Genomic DNA, 17,889 nt, shown 5'->3' with positions numbered 1-17,889 from the left:
AGTTAGATTTGGAGGTGCCAGTTCTTCCTGGACTGCTGTACTAATCCTCATGCATGCAGTAAGACTCAGACAGATCAGGACAACTGCAATTTAGGAAATTCCCAATCCCTAATCCTTAATCCTGGAAGGTCCATTTAGCACCTGTTTGCATTGAGGAGGGTCCAACACTTTAACATTTCTGAAGTTGCATAAAAAATACAAACAAATCCCCCACAAGATTACCACGTCGAAGTGCGTTTAAGTTCGACAGTCAAACGATCTCCGAACCTTATGGGGTAAAGAGATGGACCAGTGGTCCACTGACCGCCAGAAGATCGCCGCCAGGGGGTGCTGTTGTAGTGATGACGCTGTCCTTGGAAAGAGGCTTACGTTTATTTTTAGAATAGAAGCGCGTTAAAGTTAATTTAAGCACATAAGAACCCGAGATCTTTTATTTTAGTCACCAAGATATACATAATAGAATAAGAGGCAGACTGTAACCTTCTCGGACAGAAACATAGTTGAATTAATGATGAGTAGCACAGCTGTGCTCATGTTTGCCAAGACTGTGCTCACTGAACTGATGCTTATGCTGAGATGTTAAGGACCGGATTAGTTATGCAAGTCCCATATTAAAATATTGCAGTTTAGTCGCATTTGGGAAAAGAAATGCAGATAATGCTGTGTCCCATGCTAAAATAACTATGGGCCAGATTTTAAAAAATAAATATTAGCATAGAACCAGTAGCATGAAGCGTCAGTTAGCTGATAAAACCTGCATCTTCTCCTTTCGTGCATTAACTTCAAATGCAATGAGAAAACTGACGAAAGCACTTTTGAATTGAAACTTTGATATGTTGATTGTCTCACACAGGTTTGAGTAATGACAGTTTTCATTCGTGCCATCTAAGCACTAAGTCTTCTCTCATCCTTTTCTCTCCAGGCAAACAAGAAGCGAGCGCCCAGAGGTGTAAATGAACCGAAGGCATCGCCATTTATTCTTCTACAAAGAAAATCCTCAATCTCTGTGCAAAAACAGAAGAATTTGCAGTGTTTTTTTCCACGGTTTGTGCTTCCTCTTGTTTTCCCCATCTACACACCTACGGTGGTGGCGACAGAGAGCTGCAGAACACACACTTTATCTCCCTCTCCCTTTTCTCAGAATAACGGGATGCAGGAGAGAGAGAGAGAGAGAGAGAGAGAGAGAGAGAGAGAGAGAGAGAGAGAGAGAGAGAGAGAGAGAGAGAGAGAGAGAGAGAGAGAGTATTCAGACCCATCCAGACGGACCTCTTGAAGGGGAGGGTCTAGCAGAACAAAGCGGACTGCACGCACCGACCGGAGAACCGCATTAGAATTAATGCATTTTGAATTTCCGTGTTTTCCTCCTCTTCCTGTTCCTCTTGTTGCAGCGCAGGGACCGGCAGCCAGCCAGGAGCCTGCCCGCTTTTGTGTCGCCGCTTCTCCGCGCACCAACTTCTGTCTCCCGTTTGTGGAAACGGACGGTTTCGATTCCTGCCTCCCTCGTTTGCACCCAAACGGAATGAATGACAAAAACAAAGGAGGTTGATGTTAATAACTCTCCGACTCACGTCTTTTTCGCCTCGCCCAAGGAACGGAGACTCCATCTCCGGCAGAAGATGGAAAACGGAGGCGGGATGGAGGGCTCGGAAAGCCCGCACGCTGAAGCCGAACCGGCCGCGACGCCGTCCGCTCAGCCGCCGGGCGAGAAGAAGAAGATCAACCGAGCTCCGTCGCCGGCAAGACCGAAAGACGTCCCCGGTTGGTCGCTGACAAAGATCCGTGGGGGGATTGGGACCACGACCCTGACCATCAAGCCCGGCGCGATCCACCTGGGCAGCCGCGTCTCCAGGCGCAGCCCGGTGGGGAGTCTGGCCGGGAGCGCGAAGGAGAAGAGCAAAACCTCGGGCAAATCCTCCCTCTCTTCCGCCTCGTCGACCAAGACCTCGGGCGGAAAGACGAGCAAGAGCACCGCTGCGAGGAGAAAGGTGTCGGACGCGAGCATCGGCTCCGATGATTTGTCCAAGGACTCGGGTTGTCCCACCGGGAAACTCTCCCCCACTGACAGCAGCTCCGAGCTGTCGGACTGCGCCTCCGAGGAGAACAAACTCTCCGTGAGCAGCGACGCCGAATCCAGGAGCAGCCGGGGCGGCGGACCCGAGGGAGACAGGCCGCCCGGGGACGGCCCCAGAGTCCCCCACCAGCCCGCCGCCAAGACCCTTTCAGCGGAGAAGGAGTTGAAGGAGCGGCCCTCCGCGGGAGTGGAGGCCGGGGGAGGGAACGCGTCTCCCGGCGAAGAGCGCTCCGTCACCTCCTGGGACAGCAGGATGCCCGCCAGCACCTCCCTGGCTTTCTCAGACCTCACGGAGGAGTTTATGGATGGATTGCATGAGGAGTATGCCCGAGAAATCGAGGAACTCAGGTCTGAGAATGACTACCTCAAAGTAAGTTGAATGGGAACCCAAAACATCTGGGGGAACTGTCACAGAAATCCAAGAATGTGGCAGCCTGCTACAGTAGAGGTCTAGCCTGTGTAAACTCATGCCAGTAAATTCTACCCACCATAAAAGGTATTATTATCATTATTGGATGAGATAATCCAGGAATGTCTCAGTGCTCACAGGTGTGCAGGAATTAAAAGTGTAATATTGGACTCCCATCTTGAGGGTGATTGATTAGGGCCTAATTGATTGTGTTAGTTTGTCCCTAAGCACTAACAGGCAGCCAGCAAAGCCATAATTGTCAGAGATTGATATGAGAAGGCGACTGATTAAGTGCACTTGGCCTCACCAGGAGCGGGTGGAACTTTGAGAAATGTTCCATTATGGTGCGGACATGGCGCATTCGCTGCTATTGTCAGAACACTGACGTTATTATCACGACCGGTTGGTTGGACTGAATGGACGCCTTGTCTGGGCCCGGAGCCGTCTGAGCGGCGTAGAGCACGTAACGGCCCCTGTTAGGCCACCATAAAGCATCATGGGAGTCCCTTGGATGAGCTGTGGCACAATCTGACAGTCAATACATTACACGGCGTCAGACCTGAGCCCGAGGTCACGCACACACCTGGCTGACGCAGGCGGCTGGATCCCACCTGATGTGACCTTAAGTGAGCCTCCACCATCAATGTGTCTGTTGCCGCCGACGCAGCTGCAACGCGCACAAAAAAACGAGGCCTTTCTGTCCACCAATGTGTGTCCTGTGACACCAGAGGAGGTCTAGAATTGAGAATCTGTGCTGGGTCTGACTGGTTTTTTTTAGTTTTAGTACACAGTGTTTCATGTTTTGGCCCCATTGGAGGCGGGGGGGGGGGGGGGGGTGGACTCTATTCATGATGAACAAATGCTATTTTGGATGCATTTATAGCCCATTGACAAATCACCCAATGTTGCCTCAATCTTAGCAACCCAGTATCCTGCAATATGGTCACATGATGGGCAGACTGGGGGAGGTTGGCACCGCTGCCTCATAGGATAAAAAGGTCGTGGGTTTGGATCCAGGAAGCTGGATCCAGGTGATTTCCTCCCACAGGCCGAAGAGGCACCTCGAGGTTTGAGCTAACTGCGTAGTCCATCAACTCCAGAGTGTCCCTGAACGTCACACAGAACCATTTGAACATGGATGAGCGATCATCGGGTGTTGGCCTACACCCGGTGTTCCTCTCCCCAACACCCGGACTGAGTATTAGACCGTTACTTAAACATTAGGATCATTCCCTAAAGGTCGTAACTTATCCGAAAGCTCGGGATCATAGTCAGGAGTTTCCCTTTTTTAAAGCTGTCACTAATCAGCCGCCACCTGTAGCTCCATACTTGTCAGATTGAGCTGTTTGTTTTGATCCGCTGTTGTCTATAAAGCATGGTTTTATGAGTGAAAGGTATTTATATTAGTTTTCACAGCGAATCAGATCAACTGCTCAGCGTAACGTGCTCCTGGAGCCTGAACCGAGGCGCAGAATCAAAGTTTAAAAGGTGTCATGGTTCCCACAATGGGCAGAACCATCTCACAACAATATGACACCTGATTGGTCGCTCCGGTCTCCTGACTGGCTTGGTGAGCTCGCCTGACACCCACCATCTTCTTTAGTTAGACGTAAAAAACAGGTCAGTGGGCCAATTTGTCCTCCTGTTCTCTCAGCACATTAACGTGCTCCTCCTTCCCTCCGTGTCCTCGCGTTCCCACTCTTCCTCCATCACGGTGGCTTCCCCCCCCATCCTTCCTCCTCCTGCTCCCTTTCTGTTCGGCTTCTCTGCCTTGTGTCTTATCTTCCTTTTGCCGCTCTGTTTAGTTTTTACATTCCTTTTCTTTTTGCTTCTCCTTCCTGTTCTCTCCACCTCGTCTCCTCCTCTCGGCGTTCCCTGGAGGCGCTCCCAGTTGCTACAGTCGTGCAGGAGCTGACCCACATTCTCCGCTGGAGTAAATCATGACAGCGATCTCTCCGCCGTGCTCCTTTTTCTTTCTTTTTTACCGGCGCTGGGATTCATGTCAACACACACGTGGAAGTGCACGACCGTGTAATGCTCCCAGCAGGCTGGGCCGCTCTTTAGCGGGGTGTGGTTCTGATCAAGGACGCACTCACACCGGGATGATGCAATTCATTCCGTCAGGCTGAAATCAATAATTCATAACTTTACTGCGCTCCACTCTTGTAAATTAACACAGTTTTGAGGCGTTCCTCTGCCGTTTTATGGATTTTAGCGTAGGCAGGTTTGTTTTAGATGTACATTTAAAGGTTCGGGTTACGGGAATCTGCCTCCTCCATTGTTCCAAATCCCAAAAGACTTGTTGAAGGCCTCGTCTTATGTAATCTAATAGAACAACCCTGACTTTTGACCTCCACTGTGATGGACGCAAGAGACAGGACGATTGATACGGTATCGCGTAGCATTCCTCGGACCCCTCTGTAATTGCCCCTCACATCTGATTGTGAGATTATTACATAGTTCATTTTAAGAGAGACCATTAATTATAATGTGAGCCTGCTAATGACAAAGATGGGTGACGGTTTATTGGGTAGCGGCCGTGGAAGAGGATTCGTCTCTGAAAGACGTGTCATTAGCAACTGTTGAGCTCCTCATAAGTGCATTAAACCCCCCCGGTGACAGTTTGATTCACAGAGTCTTCTTCTCTGTCTCCAGGACGAGATGGAGGAGCTGAGGTCTGAGATGCTGGAGATGAGAGACATGTACATGGAGGATGACGTGTACCAGCTGCAGGAATTACGGCAACAGCTGGAGCAGGTGAGATGGCAGGTTGACACGCTTCCTGCCCACATCAGTGATCCATCAGGCAACATGCTGGGCTGTGTAACCACAGGAGGACGCTCAAAATAACCTTAGTCCTGAGATAAAAGCAACATCGGGCTTTTTACGTTGTTACTCAGCATTAATATTCTAGTGCTGTTCCTGTTTTGCCAGGCAAATAAAACCTGCCGCATCCTGCAGTACCGACTCAGGAAGGCAGAGCGGCGATCTCTCCGAGTGGCACAAACGGGACAAGTGGACGGAGAGCTCATACGAACACTGGAGCAAGACGTCAGAGTAAGTAACCGCGCGCTCGTGCTTGACACCAGAGCCTGAACGTGCAGAGATTTTATGAATCTCAAGATTGATGGTGCACTGCTGCAAGCTAAGATGCTAACTGAAAGTAGCAAGCGAGCCGGTCGCTAATGTCCCCGCAGGCGGCTAAACGTAATCAATAAATGTTGAAACGCGATGATGTGTCTGGCTGCACCATTAAGGGAAAACAGTCAAAACAAAGATATGACCCAGTGGCCTGAAACGCTAACAGGGTTGGTTGCTCACATGTTGTGTCTCATCATATGTGTAGTGTGACAGTCCTCATGACCCATTTCCACACAGTCACATGACTGTTATGGTCAGTTCCTTCTGTTTGTTAGGAATTCCCCCGATCAAAGTATGTTGTAGCAAACTGTCACGCTCGCTGTTACCGAACACGCAGGCAGGGACCAGATGTTCCAATTTTACACACATATGGACGACGTAAGCTAGCACCCACTTTTCCTGGTGTCCTTGGCAGTACCCAGACGCACCAGTCATCCCAGTCACTTCAGGAATCCTTGATAAAGGCCACTTATACACAAACACAGCGGGGGTAAGGCCCCCGTCTCTCTTTCTTGTCACGCTAAGCCTGGGCTGTGGACACACCGCGTTAAATTCACAGCGTTCCTTCAACATTTTCCACGTGATAGAGGACACAATGAGGCCTTTATACCCCCGAGAGAGAGCGAGACTGACGATGCCACTATTAAATGGCGCTCCACCGGCTGCTGCTGTCTGTCTCTCAGCCCCTGTCTCACCCTCCCGCTTGTCACTGGAAGGAGGGAGGAAAAAATGAGTGTACATCCTGTGTCTCCGGGAGTGAGTCCGCGTGTTGACTCTGGAAAGAGGGGAAAAAAAGCCAGGAGGATGGCCACTATTTGAAAATTCAAATCAGCCAATCGGTGCCAGGATGAGGCAGGGACGGAACCAGGAAGCGGAAAGGAGTTGGAGTTGATTCGTGTTCTTTAAGGTGAACTCGGCGCCGCGATCAGCGAGGAGTGGAAATGTTGAGTGAATGGGGGACGAGAACACGCCGCCGTCAGACAAGTCCGTCTGGATGTTTGTGTTCTGTCTCAGCGCCGGTGGCCACAGACGTCAGCTGTGTCTGCTTGTGGTTTAAACGCACGCTCAGCATTTCTTTTCCCTGCCCCTCTACTACTATTTGTATTCTAGCAGCTTTGTCATTAGCTTACAAAAAAACACGCTCATTCTGTGACTCAGCAGCGATTCAGCTGCATGAGTTAGAACTCAAGTAGCAAAAAACAAAATTGAACTGTCAGTACTCTTAAATTACCCAAATAAAACAGCAAACTGGGCTTAAAATAATTCTAATCAAGGTGTCAGAGTCAAGAAAAGACCAGCACGTGTGTAATGTGGTCCCTTTAGTCTTGTTGATCACGTGTTCACATCTGTGGAAGCATCTGCTCGGCTGTTTCACACGTTTCTGCGAAGCGACCATCGGTCAGAAGCCCTGGGAGAGTGTCTGACATCACTTCCTGTCCCACTCACACACTGCTCTCGTCCACCGCTCGTTCCCACAGGCGCAGGACATCTGGAGCTCTGCTCACACACTCAAATAGAGGAAGACCTTCTCAAGTTTCTTATGGGGTCAACAGTTACATTTCTCATTCTATGGACTTCTCATACAAAGTGTGAGAAACTAAGAGAATTCAAACTCTCTTTACCTTTCCCCAACTACCTGCATTTATATTTATATCATCGTCCGTCCCTGAACTGCCCTTGTACCCCACATTGTGTGTTTGTGTGTATTCACTCTAAATGTTAACAATGTATCATAATCGTGAGGCAGGACAGACGTCCTGATGTTAATCCAGACAGCAGTGTCATTACTGTCATTCTCATTTTCTCTTGACTGCTGCAGCATGATAATCACGGCCCCCTTTGGCGTCACAAATGCACTCTGGAGGGGTCACAAAATTGGGAGATGCCAGGGATTAAACGCAGGCTCTTGCCCTGCCGCTCAGTTACATCCCGCACGTCTGTGTGTTTCGTAGTTTTAATTGAAATTTAAAAAAAAAAATCACAAGGCCATCTGTTAGCAAATGTTGCAGAACTCTGTTGGTAGCAGATCTGTCCCCTTAGCCTTTCTCATTAACATCCAAAGAGCGACGCGCTAATAGAGGCAGGCCAGAACTCAAATCGGATTATTTGGGGAGGACTGGTGCAGATTCGGTTTATCTGACAAGGGGAGTAATGTTGACACGCATGAAAGAAATGAGATGGAAAAACCCTGGTTTACTGGGTTTTGTCCAAATATTGGACTAAAGTGCGTATGTGAGCCAGTCTTGATTTGTTGACCCCTACAGTCGTAGCATTAGCTTTGCTAACATGGGAGCTAATAGAACTGCAAAGTGGGCTGCACGCAGCTGCTCTCGTTGGTTTTACTCAGTGATTGTCGTGGAAATGTCACGATCATTTTTTTTTACACCTGTGCAGATGTAGAGACGAACGAAATAAATGAGATCGATGCGGACGCAAAGAGTTGGGAGCATTGGGGAGAAATCTGGGCGTGTTAATCCCATTTCTCCTAATCAGATAGCAGCAGATCACATTATTCTGTTAACATGATCAAGTGAATAATCTGATATCGCCACGGAAACAGGCTCAGTTAGCAGGTCATGGAACACCCATGATGGGTGAGGAGATGAACGGTAGCTCTGAACCTGCTCTGGATGTGTGTGTGTGTGTGTGTGTGCAAAACCTATTCACTTAACATGTAATCTAATGTATTGTGTGTAATATATGGAGAATTTAAATCAGAACTATAAGCCGGTACTTGACGGATGACAGGCGGTGACACCGGAGATGAGATCACACTCTTCCAACTGCCAAACAAAAGAACGCTAAGGATGGTGGGACACGGTTCCACGGTGCCCCCTCCTTCTTTCCTCATCTGCACGATAGAGGAGAGAGTTGTGCTCGGCACTGGAACAGCTGTCACACCAGTGGCTCACTAATGCTTTCACCCATCGTGGTTTGGGACGGAGATGTGAGGCTTTTGATGACCTGTGATGTAACATCCTCCAAACGGGAGGAATGGATGAACAGGGAAGGTCGGAAGCTTAATGTTTATAAAGCATTTTAGTATATTTGTGCACAATATGCATATTTAAATGTGATGTACGTGAAGAGTACTTTTCCCACCCGTGATTTTTGTGATCATATGCTGCCTTTCTTGTTACTTTAATTGACGTTCATGTCAAATATAAACGTTTTTGAACTGACGCCAACTTTGCTTTGCCTTAAATTTAAATGACCAAAGAAAAGAACACAAAAAAACCTTGGAAAAGTTCCAAAGAGTCTTTGGGGACGTAGAGGAAAACTTGACAGTTGTAGGAACACCAACTGATTGTGTGTGTTTGTGTGTGTGTGCGTGCGCGTGTGTGTGTGTGTGTGTGTCTGTGTGTGAGGGGAAATGCGCCACAGAGATCCATTTGATAACAAACTGCCACTTTTAAGTGATTTTGCTGTTTACCCTCTGGGGGTGTGTGTGTGTGTGTGTGTGTGTGTGTGTGTGTGTGTGTGTGTGTGTGTGTGTGTGTGTGTGTGTGTGTGTGTGTGTGTGTGTGTGTGCACTCTTTTAAACCCAGCTGGCCCGCACCCCAACTGAATACCAATAACATCCTATATTGTTCCTGGCTACATTCAGTGGGTTAAATTCCTTCCCGTTCCTCTTTGACACAAGAACAATTCAATATTTATTAAGTCAAAGGTCGACAGGACTAACACAGTTTTTAGGAGCAGGAAATGTAGAACAGCCATATGCTTAAATTAAGGCAGTATTCTCTAAATGGCTCATCTTTACCAACCAATTTATTCTCCATAAATGCAAATTAAATGTGCTGATGTGAGAGAGGGTGAGAGACCTGCACCCACCTGAGGCGACCTGCCTGCCAGACTTTGAAGGACATGTACCACGTCCTACTTTGATGATCAAGTCTATACCAATGTTTGATATTGATCTACAACCCGGCCACACGCCGAGGGTCAAACCTTGTTCATTCCAGGAATTGCTGCTCATCTAATGTTGACCCAGCTGCCTGTGTCTACGGCGGCAATTGTCATTTTATGAACACCACAATAATACATAATATGGATTTCTTAATTATCATTATTGATAACCAAATCCAATAACAGGTGAGATACAGGACATGAAGAGCTGTGACAGTAATGACTGTGAATCATTTGTAGATTAATGACACGGAGGCTGTGTAATCTCAGAAGCACTTCCTCAGTTTATTCATCAAGTGTACTTGTGAGGTCATTTACAAACGTGGTCAAAAGGACACACACACACACACACACACACACACACACACACACACATCCTTGTACTTCTGTCTTTGGAGGACCATCGTAGTCCATCACCTAGCTCAATACTCTAACACTAACCACCATAACTATCCACTAACATAACCTAAACCTGATTCCAACCTCGACCTTAAAACTGAGTCTTTGCTCTCAACCACTCCTTTGAAGTTATAGTTGAAGGCCCAGCCAAAATGTCCTTATTTCTCTAGTAAAATACACATTTTGGCAAGGTCAAGAACACACACACACCAGAGCATGGGGGCCTTAAAACATTAGTAAAACATTAGCGACAGAGCAAGAGAGGGTGCACAGAGGGCCATTGTGAGGGCACTGAAACGCACACAAAGAGTCACCCACACACGCACAGACACGTGCGTGCACGCGCAGAAGTAAACACCACGACAAATGGAGATCTTCCTGCAGACACCAAAAGTAAACACCCAACACTGAATCGCTGACTGAGCCGAGTTGTATTTGCTCCAAGTTTCCACCTGGGCTTTGTCTGGCAGAACCTTTCCTCTTTCCCTGCAATCAAATGACACCAGCTGATCGCATACTTGTGCAGACCGCAACTGACTATTTCTACATTTTTAAATGACTAAATTAAAAAAAAATAAAATGTATATGTATATTGAAGTGAAAACAAGTGGACACGCACTATGCAACTGTCACCGTAAAGGTAGAAAAACCTCTTGAAGGGTGGTCGACCACCTCCAGCTAGCTTTCAGCCATGCACAGTTTAATGGATCTGAGTGATTTTACAAGCTGTTGCGTGACTGACCCGACCCGGCTCAGAGCTGGATGTATCTGATCCCCCTGGGAGTCGTCAGAGTTCTGTTCCGTTCAATCTATTCAGACCCTGTTCCAATTAAAAACTCATTACATATATTTATATAAATAAAGCACGAGTCCCATACATTTTATTTGTTTGCATTTAATTCCTAATGTAGCAATTTAACTTTTGTCCTTGTCACTGTGAATATAGTGTTCAATAATATAAAGGAACATCAAACTATTGCTTCATATTTAAAATCTCATCTGCTTTAGGGAACTTATTACATTAGATTTGGTTTTCATTATCTACAAAGTCCCTCACTGCTCTTAAAAGCCTCCCAAAAAGCCATTTGTCAGCCGTCACAGATACCATAGAAACGTTATTTGCATGTTATTCATTATGTCGCTCCTTGATATGAAAACAAAGTGATTAAAAGGCTAATTTTAGAACGCTTAAATCAGATAAGTGTCGGGAAGTGATTCAGTGTGAGGGGGATCGGTGTCTTCGGTCACTTTGCTGCTGGCCAGGCATGTTTTTAGCTTGTGTGCTAGCACGGCTTTTGTGTAACAGTCGCTACGGCGATTATTCCGAAATGAGAGTGAAATTAAATTAAAGGCATCTTAAAAAGTGTGGCTCTAAAAGACTCTATTTTATGCTGCATGGCCGCCTGATACTGTGAATTATTCATGAGTAATAACATAAACACTGCACAAAACAGCCACAATCCTCCTGGACTGATCTCTTGGTCTTCTCTCAGGTGGCGAAGGACGTGTCCATGCGTCTTCACAGCCAGCTGGACAGCTTCGAGAAGAAGAGGAGTCGCCTGGAGCAGGAGAACGAGGAGCTGAGGGTGCGGCTGCAGGACCTGGAGGTGGCCAAGCAGGTCCTGCAGCAGGAGCTGGACAAGGTGAGGTCACGACACCGGAGCGGCTCGGTAGAAACGGAGCAGGGCTGGAGATGACGGCCAGAAGTGCAGATGTGGAGTCGTTGACTAGCTGGAACTTTCTCACTTTAAAGTGGACGGTTATCTGTTTGGACCGGGCTGTAAATTGCAGCTCAATGCGGCTAAGAGAGATCTTCATTTACTGTTCTTCTGGTCCGTTGAAGGAGAGGAAGAACTGTTTATTGTGCCCGCGCTTCTCAGGAGAGCCCGTCTCACTTCTGAGCAAGTGTGACTCTGTTCCACCGCTCCGCCAGCACTCCACAGACTCGCCTCTTACAGGCGGTGCTGCCAAAAACGCTGCTATGGAACCAAAGATTCTAATTTGAAGTGGCAACAAACAAACCTTACGTGGCACTTTCTGAAGCCAAATTTACAATAATTGTCAGTTATTCGTCCAACCTCTTTTTCAGGGAATCTTTCTGTTCATCGGTTCTTCCACAAAGCTCGTGCTTCTAAACCCTCCCGTCGACGGTTTCACCACGAAACCTGTTATATGACCTGATGAGAGGGTCTGTGGGATCTCAGCTGAACTGCAGGGTTGACCCGGTTTCATAAGATGGTTCTGTTATGAGTTATGCTTCACTTGAGCGATGGGAATTCTTCACATAGCTGATCGGAGGGGTTCTGTTTGCTTGTGTGCCCAGCCGCACAGGAATGTGTCAGCCATCCGTGTCAGGTTAGCCTGGAAACTGGCAAACGCAAGGGTTGAAATTTATATTCAACACCAGGCTAGAAAGGGAAAAATGTGCTAACCAAATGTGTTTTGTGCACAAGGAGACAAAGGATCAGAGGGAGAGGAGCCTCTTGATTCACAGGTTTCATAGGAGGTGTGTGAATTATTGATTGTGTTGAGGGCCGCCGCCGCCTCCAGTCTGACCTGATATTGATATTTACAGATATACACACTACAGATATGTGCTGCCTGGTGTTATTGCCACCTGCGGGCCACTGATGTGAACTAAAGAGGGATTAGCTTGTACAGGACTAACAGGATTAAGGCTTTGGGTGAAGACGATCAGATGGTAATGTTATAAAAAAGTCTTGATCTTGATCATAGATTTTACATATTTTATTTTTGTTTTAAGTTACTAGCATGTCCAGGAGCAGAGTTCGAACTGTAACCAAGATCCAGCTATCAGTTGCATATGTTGCAAGCTGCACAGTTGCACTGCTAAGAAAACACACGGATTATGACACTTTGCCGACACGACTGGAGTCTAATTCTGGCTGTGAGTCATGACATGTTCGTGGCAACTGGTGGAAAATGATGAGAAACCTGTTTTAATTTGAGTCATCAGATTTCCGGTTGACATAATGGGGGAGGAGGGGCTGATTCCTTTACTGGAGTCTACCACCAGGGGGCACTGGTAGTAGACAGGTGGTATTTTTATCTTTGTCGGTGCGTCAAGTTGTAGGATTTAATGTGAACCAACAGAGAATCTTTAGATGAACAAAAAAATAAAGCTCTAAATCTGACCAAGTGACGCAGCTTAAAGATCCAGGGGCTGCTTTTGTCATTGACGTGACAGCAAATTGCCAGATTAGTTGCATCCATCTCGCTGTCGCGACCTCTCTGGGGAGAAGACCATTTTTGGATGGTGCAAGAGGAACGCCAAGAAATGTTTTATATCATTTGATTTTGGAGTCTCACGATTACGCAAACAATGTTCTTCATCCCAGAGACACCTCAGGACACGAGTCGGGGCACCCTGGCTCGGTTTCAGCTGGAGTCGTGTCAAGTCTGGTCAGTCGTGCAGCGCTGCCTCAGACCTGTGGATAAATGCTTGGCTGCTTACGTGGCTCATTACTCTCGCGCAGCTCATGCTGGTCTTGCCTTATTTATTTTGCACGTTAGTCAGGTAATACAGATTAAAACATACCTGCTCACAATGTACACTAACCCCGGGGGGTAAAGAAACAACACAAGCAATCAGGTCCGACATGGATGGCAGACGCTGCCTCTTATTACTTTTTCTGTCCTCACCTCCTCCTGCCTCTCTCTCATCGCCTCCCATCATCCCTCCCCGCCTGCTGCTGCTGTGGAGATGCACAGGAATGCTGAATTGGGGATTTTTATTTAATCCTGCCTCTCCCTTCTCTCTTTCAAAATCCCTTGTCTGATCATCTCCTCCTCCCCCCCCTCTTTCAATCATACCTCTCTATTTTTTCCGGGCACCTCTCCTCTGGTTTCTCTGTTCTCCTCGGCTCCACTCCATCGACCCGTTTCAGCTGTTTGACCTTGGGAGGACGAAAGAGGATGGAGGAAGAGTTCGAGGAGGGGGAGAAAGGCTGTTTGAGGATTTATGAGGAACTAGGTTTTTATTCATTTTGTAAAAAACAGTCAAAGCACAGATTCTGCTTAAATCAAGATTTCTGGAGGTATTTGTTATTATTATGTCCACATTTTGAATTTTCTCTGCCATCTTAAGGGCAAAATGGAAGAATAAAGCAGGTGGGGTGATGGATGATCTCATGGGGAGATTTTAAGGTGAATGAATGAGACCTTGAATGAGCACAGACAGGTGGTGCAGTCATTGTGTTGCAGCTAACTCGAACTAAAAATTGACCTCAGTTCACTGTTCTTTCCTGAACAAGACCCCACAGGCTTGTTTTTCTTCTGGGACTGCAGGTGAGGTTGAAAAGCTTTTATTCCAGCTGTGGCCGCAGCGCCTCGAGGCAGCCAATGCCAGCGAGGAACAGAGCGGAGAAATGAAGGAGAGGTGTAGATGCAGCGGGGCGAGTGTCTGAAATTGAAATATACCACTGAAAAAAGCAGGAGGCAAAGGAGGAAAGAGAACAAGCCAGGGAGGAAAGAAGGAGTGTGCTGCAGTCCAGAGGGAGAGATAGGGCCGAGGAACCATGTGAAGTATTGGCAGGGAGGGCTGGCGGAGGAGATAACAGCATTATATGGAAAAAGATTCTTTCTAGTTGGAGGCAGAAAAGAAACTCCTTCCTGGATATATACATATACTGTCTATACATACAGGCATTTTTTGGCCATTTCATTGGACTGGCTGCCTTTGTCACGGATGGGGAACCTTTTCGCTGACAGGCTTTTTTAATTTTTTAGAACATCCCTTGAGGGCTGCGCTAAATAATTAACCATGTATCACTCTGACCTCTCAAATGTGATGGCTGCGATGGCTGCAGGACCTCCAGTAATCCTCCTGTTTTGCTATTTTCATCACGGCAGAACCCAGAGCAATAAGACGGGCCGCCCTCAGATTTCTCATCAAATGCACAAATGGGTTTTGCACAATCAGCAGCACGTATGGATCATTTTCCAGCCCCCCTCCTTGGTGTAGTAAACACGGAGATCGACCGTTTTTGGTAAACATTATGTGCCTCAGAACGTTTAATGTTGTTTGAATCTGCGTGAACGATGATCATGGTTGATAAACATCCCTCTGAGCATTGTGTAAATATGCAAATATAACTGGTGATGTGTGCGTGTGTGTGTGTGTGTGTGTGTGTGTGTGTGTGTGTGTGTGTGAGATCCTCTGTTAAAGTTAAAGGAAATTGTTCCCTGTTATTTCTGACTTTCAGGAAGTGCTGCCGATTGTTTGGAGTGAGTAAAGATATGTGGCGCTCGAGCCTCTGTGAGCGTGTCCTCTCACACTTGCAGATTCTTTCAGACACCCACACTAACCGCGACTGCAACCACTATTTTTACTTTTACTACTTTGTTTTCACACATGTTGGCTCTGTTCACACATGAGTTTTTTTTTTGTTTTTTGTTTTACGAATGAGCTGGTATCTGAAACCAGAGACTAAAGATGCAAACATTTGCCAGCATCTCTGCAGAAACCCCTGATTTTATGCATGTGTGAAAGGGGCATGTGTGCATGTGCGAAAGAGTGTCTTTTATTGCCAGTGTGACGTCCTTCACCAGAGTGGAGGACAGAGAAGGTGAGTGCAGAGCTAACTCTGCTGCTCCAGAGTTTAGACTTCTTTTCATGTCATTTTCATGTTTATGTCGACCCCAAAGAGAGCTCACATTGGGGAGTTTGCTGCCAGTTGCTGGAATCCATCTTTAGATGATTTGAATATTAGATCATGCGCTTTTGAAGCCATCGATTCAAAGTGGCCATGTTTTTTCGGCAGCTCACCAGGACGCGATCAAAGCAGGCCCCCACATTCTATTAAATGGGTCAGAGCGTGAACGGGCCGGGTTAAAACCCAGATTCATTTGGGTCAGAGTGATGGATTCCACTGAAGATGCTCTTCAGTGGGGGATGTTTCCACGCTGGAGCCCAGCGGTGTGAACGACAAACTCCCCCCGAGAAATGTGCAGTTTTGAGGAGGCAGAGAGTGTAACTGACAGTCAGTTGTTGCACATCACTGACAGAACGATTCTAAATGAGTGTGCGACAGCACAATGTGCGTTGCCTGAAATCCTGGTTAAGAATGTACCCGTGTCCCTGCTGTTACCGTCCCTTTCCTCTGTTTTCTCATTCTCTCTGCACAGATGCCTCATTACCGCCGTACGTCCTCTAATATTGTTCTGTTATTGGTTCGTTTTTTCAGTCCGTTCTGAACTCAGAGTTGTGCAGCGCTTTGATGCGGCGGCCCTTGGACGCACAGGTGGGAGTGGTCATCGTGTTCGTGTTGCGTTTTTTAATTGTGGGACATCTCTTAGAACCCCGGCGGGGATGCGGCAGTAATTTCATGCCTCAGTAGACATCGATAGAGGAGGTGCATTTCTGTGGGATGTTGAAATTGGTTTTATTCAACAATCTATAATGGAGACTAAACCTGCTTTCCTAACATTATAGAATTAATAAAACATTTAAAACCCTGACATTTAGCTGGCATCAGTACTGCAGTCAGTTTGAGCAAAGGTTTCAAGTTGGCACATGAGGTTGATCAGACACGGTGAATCAGCCTAAGGCTAGGGTGTGTGCGTGTGTGTTTGTGTGTTCTTGTTCTTGCTACATATTGAGTTTCTTGGGAAGTGAGGACATTTTGGGTGGTAATCACATCTTTACAGGTTTATTTGAGGGTTAAGACGTGGTTTTAAAGTTGAGGTTAGAATTAGGTTTAGGGGGAGGGAGGAGGGAAATGCCTTATGCCAAGGAAAGGCCTCACAAAGATAGAAGTACAACTGTGTGTACCTGCGCCAGGCAGGGGGCTAGTAACCTTATGTACCCCCACCTCTCACAAGGTGACTGCCTGTATAAGCCTCTATTCTACTGCACGAACTTTTACATTTGGACACACCAGCTTCACTTTGTGTTTTGATCATTTGGAAAATGTGACAAATATTTTGCCAGATATACTCAACTAAATTACAGGAAATGTGAGATTACAACAGCGCAGCTGTGCTGTGGGTATGAGGGTGAAGACAGAAGGAGTCACTGTCAACGCTGTGTCTAACACACAAAATGACAGTTACAATTCAATTACAGAAAATGGGAATGTAAGACCCACCTGATGGCATCATCAGTTTGTTTGGGGCCGGGAGGAACGTCGCCTGTCCTCCTCGTGAATATGGTTTCTCTTGTTACGTTTCACCATCAACAAACGTCGCCAAGGGGACTATTTGCATTAAAACCCCACTGAATGACTGAGCTTCACCTTTAGCTTTGAAGCAGTGAAAAACACGTGATGAAAAATGTCAAAGCTGATTATTTTCGTGGCACAGGTCAAACACTGACAGCTTCCCAGTAGCTGCAGATGGAAGGTGGAACTCAGCTCATCTGTATAGCTACAATGAATCTCAGGACATGTTTGTGTTAATGCAGCTAAAATGGGTTGATTGGCTTCCCTTTGACATAATATACTAAAGCCATACAGATGATAATATATTCTGAATCGGTCAATCTAAAACATAAAATGCCGTCGTTGTAGGGAAGCTTCATATCTGCTGATTCCTCTGCATCTACTTTACAGCCCCTGTAATGCTGCTGTGAGGCGTCTGCAACTCCATTTTGTGTATATACTGTATCTATGGATTTGCACTGGTAGACCAGGCCAGAAAGCAAAGGTCCACGCCTATGGGGAAAATGTAATCAGATAATGTTGCCACGGCAACTTGACACAGCTCATATTTTTCTTGCCCCAATGGTGATGGAGTGGACGCTCCAGGCATCTGTGGCTCTAGATACACATCCTGATGAGGAGGATGGGGCCAAAGGAAGAGAAGAGCACAGCAGGTGGGCACACACCTTAGAGATGAGGACAATGCCAAAGAGCAGATGGAGGAAAGAGGACACACACTAGTCTGGTAAATGGTGGGCAGCATTTTAAGCTCTCTAGAGTGCAGATTATCTCAAAAAAGG

General features: G+C 46.8%; 1 protein-coding gene across 2 annotated transcripts in view; it reads left to right on the top strand.

Annotated features, from left to right (window-relative positions):
• The first annotated feature begins 1,249 nt into the window (after positions 1-1,249).
• The window catches only part of soga1 (suppressor of glucose, autophagy associated 1), a 47,600-nt gene continuing 30,960 nt past the window's right edge, over positions 1,250-17,889 (top strand). For both annotated transcript variants that reach the window (XM_057039921.1, XM_057039920.1), the window contains exons 1-4: positions 1,250-2,441; positions 5,136-5,237; positions 5,415-5,537; positions 11,423-11,572. In XM_057039921.1, the coding sequence (XP_056895901.1) occupies positions 1,524-2,441; positions 5,136-5,237; positions 5,415-5,537; positions 11,423-11,572 (1,293 nt within the window). In that variant the 5' untranslated portion in view covers positions 1,250-1,523. The remainder of the gene's footprint in view (positions 2,442-5,135; positions 5,238-5,414; positions 5,538-11,422; positions 11,573-17,889) is intronic.

The sequence above is a fragment of the Takifugu flavidus genome, chromosome 8 (assembly GCF_003711565.1).
Source record: "Takifugu flavidus isolate HTHZ2018 chromosome 8, ASM371156v2, whole genome shotgun sequence".
Classification (NCBI taxonomy): Eukaryota; Metazoa; Chordata; class Actinopteri; order Tetraodontiformes; family Tetraodontidae; genus Takifugu; species Takifugu flavidus.
The sequence above is the reverse complement of the archived record's forward strand: the minus strand, read 5'-3'. Positions and strand labels throughout refer to the sequence as shown.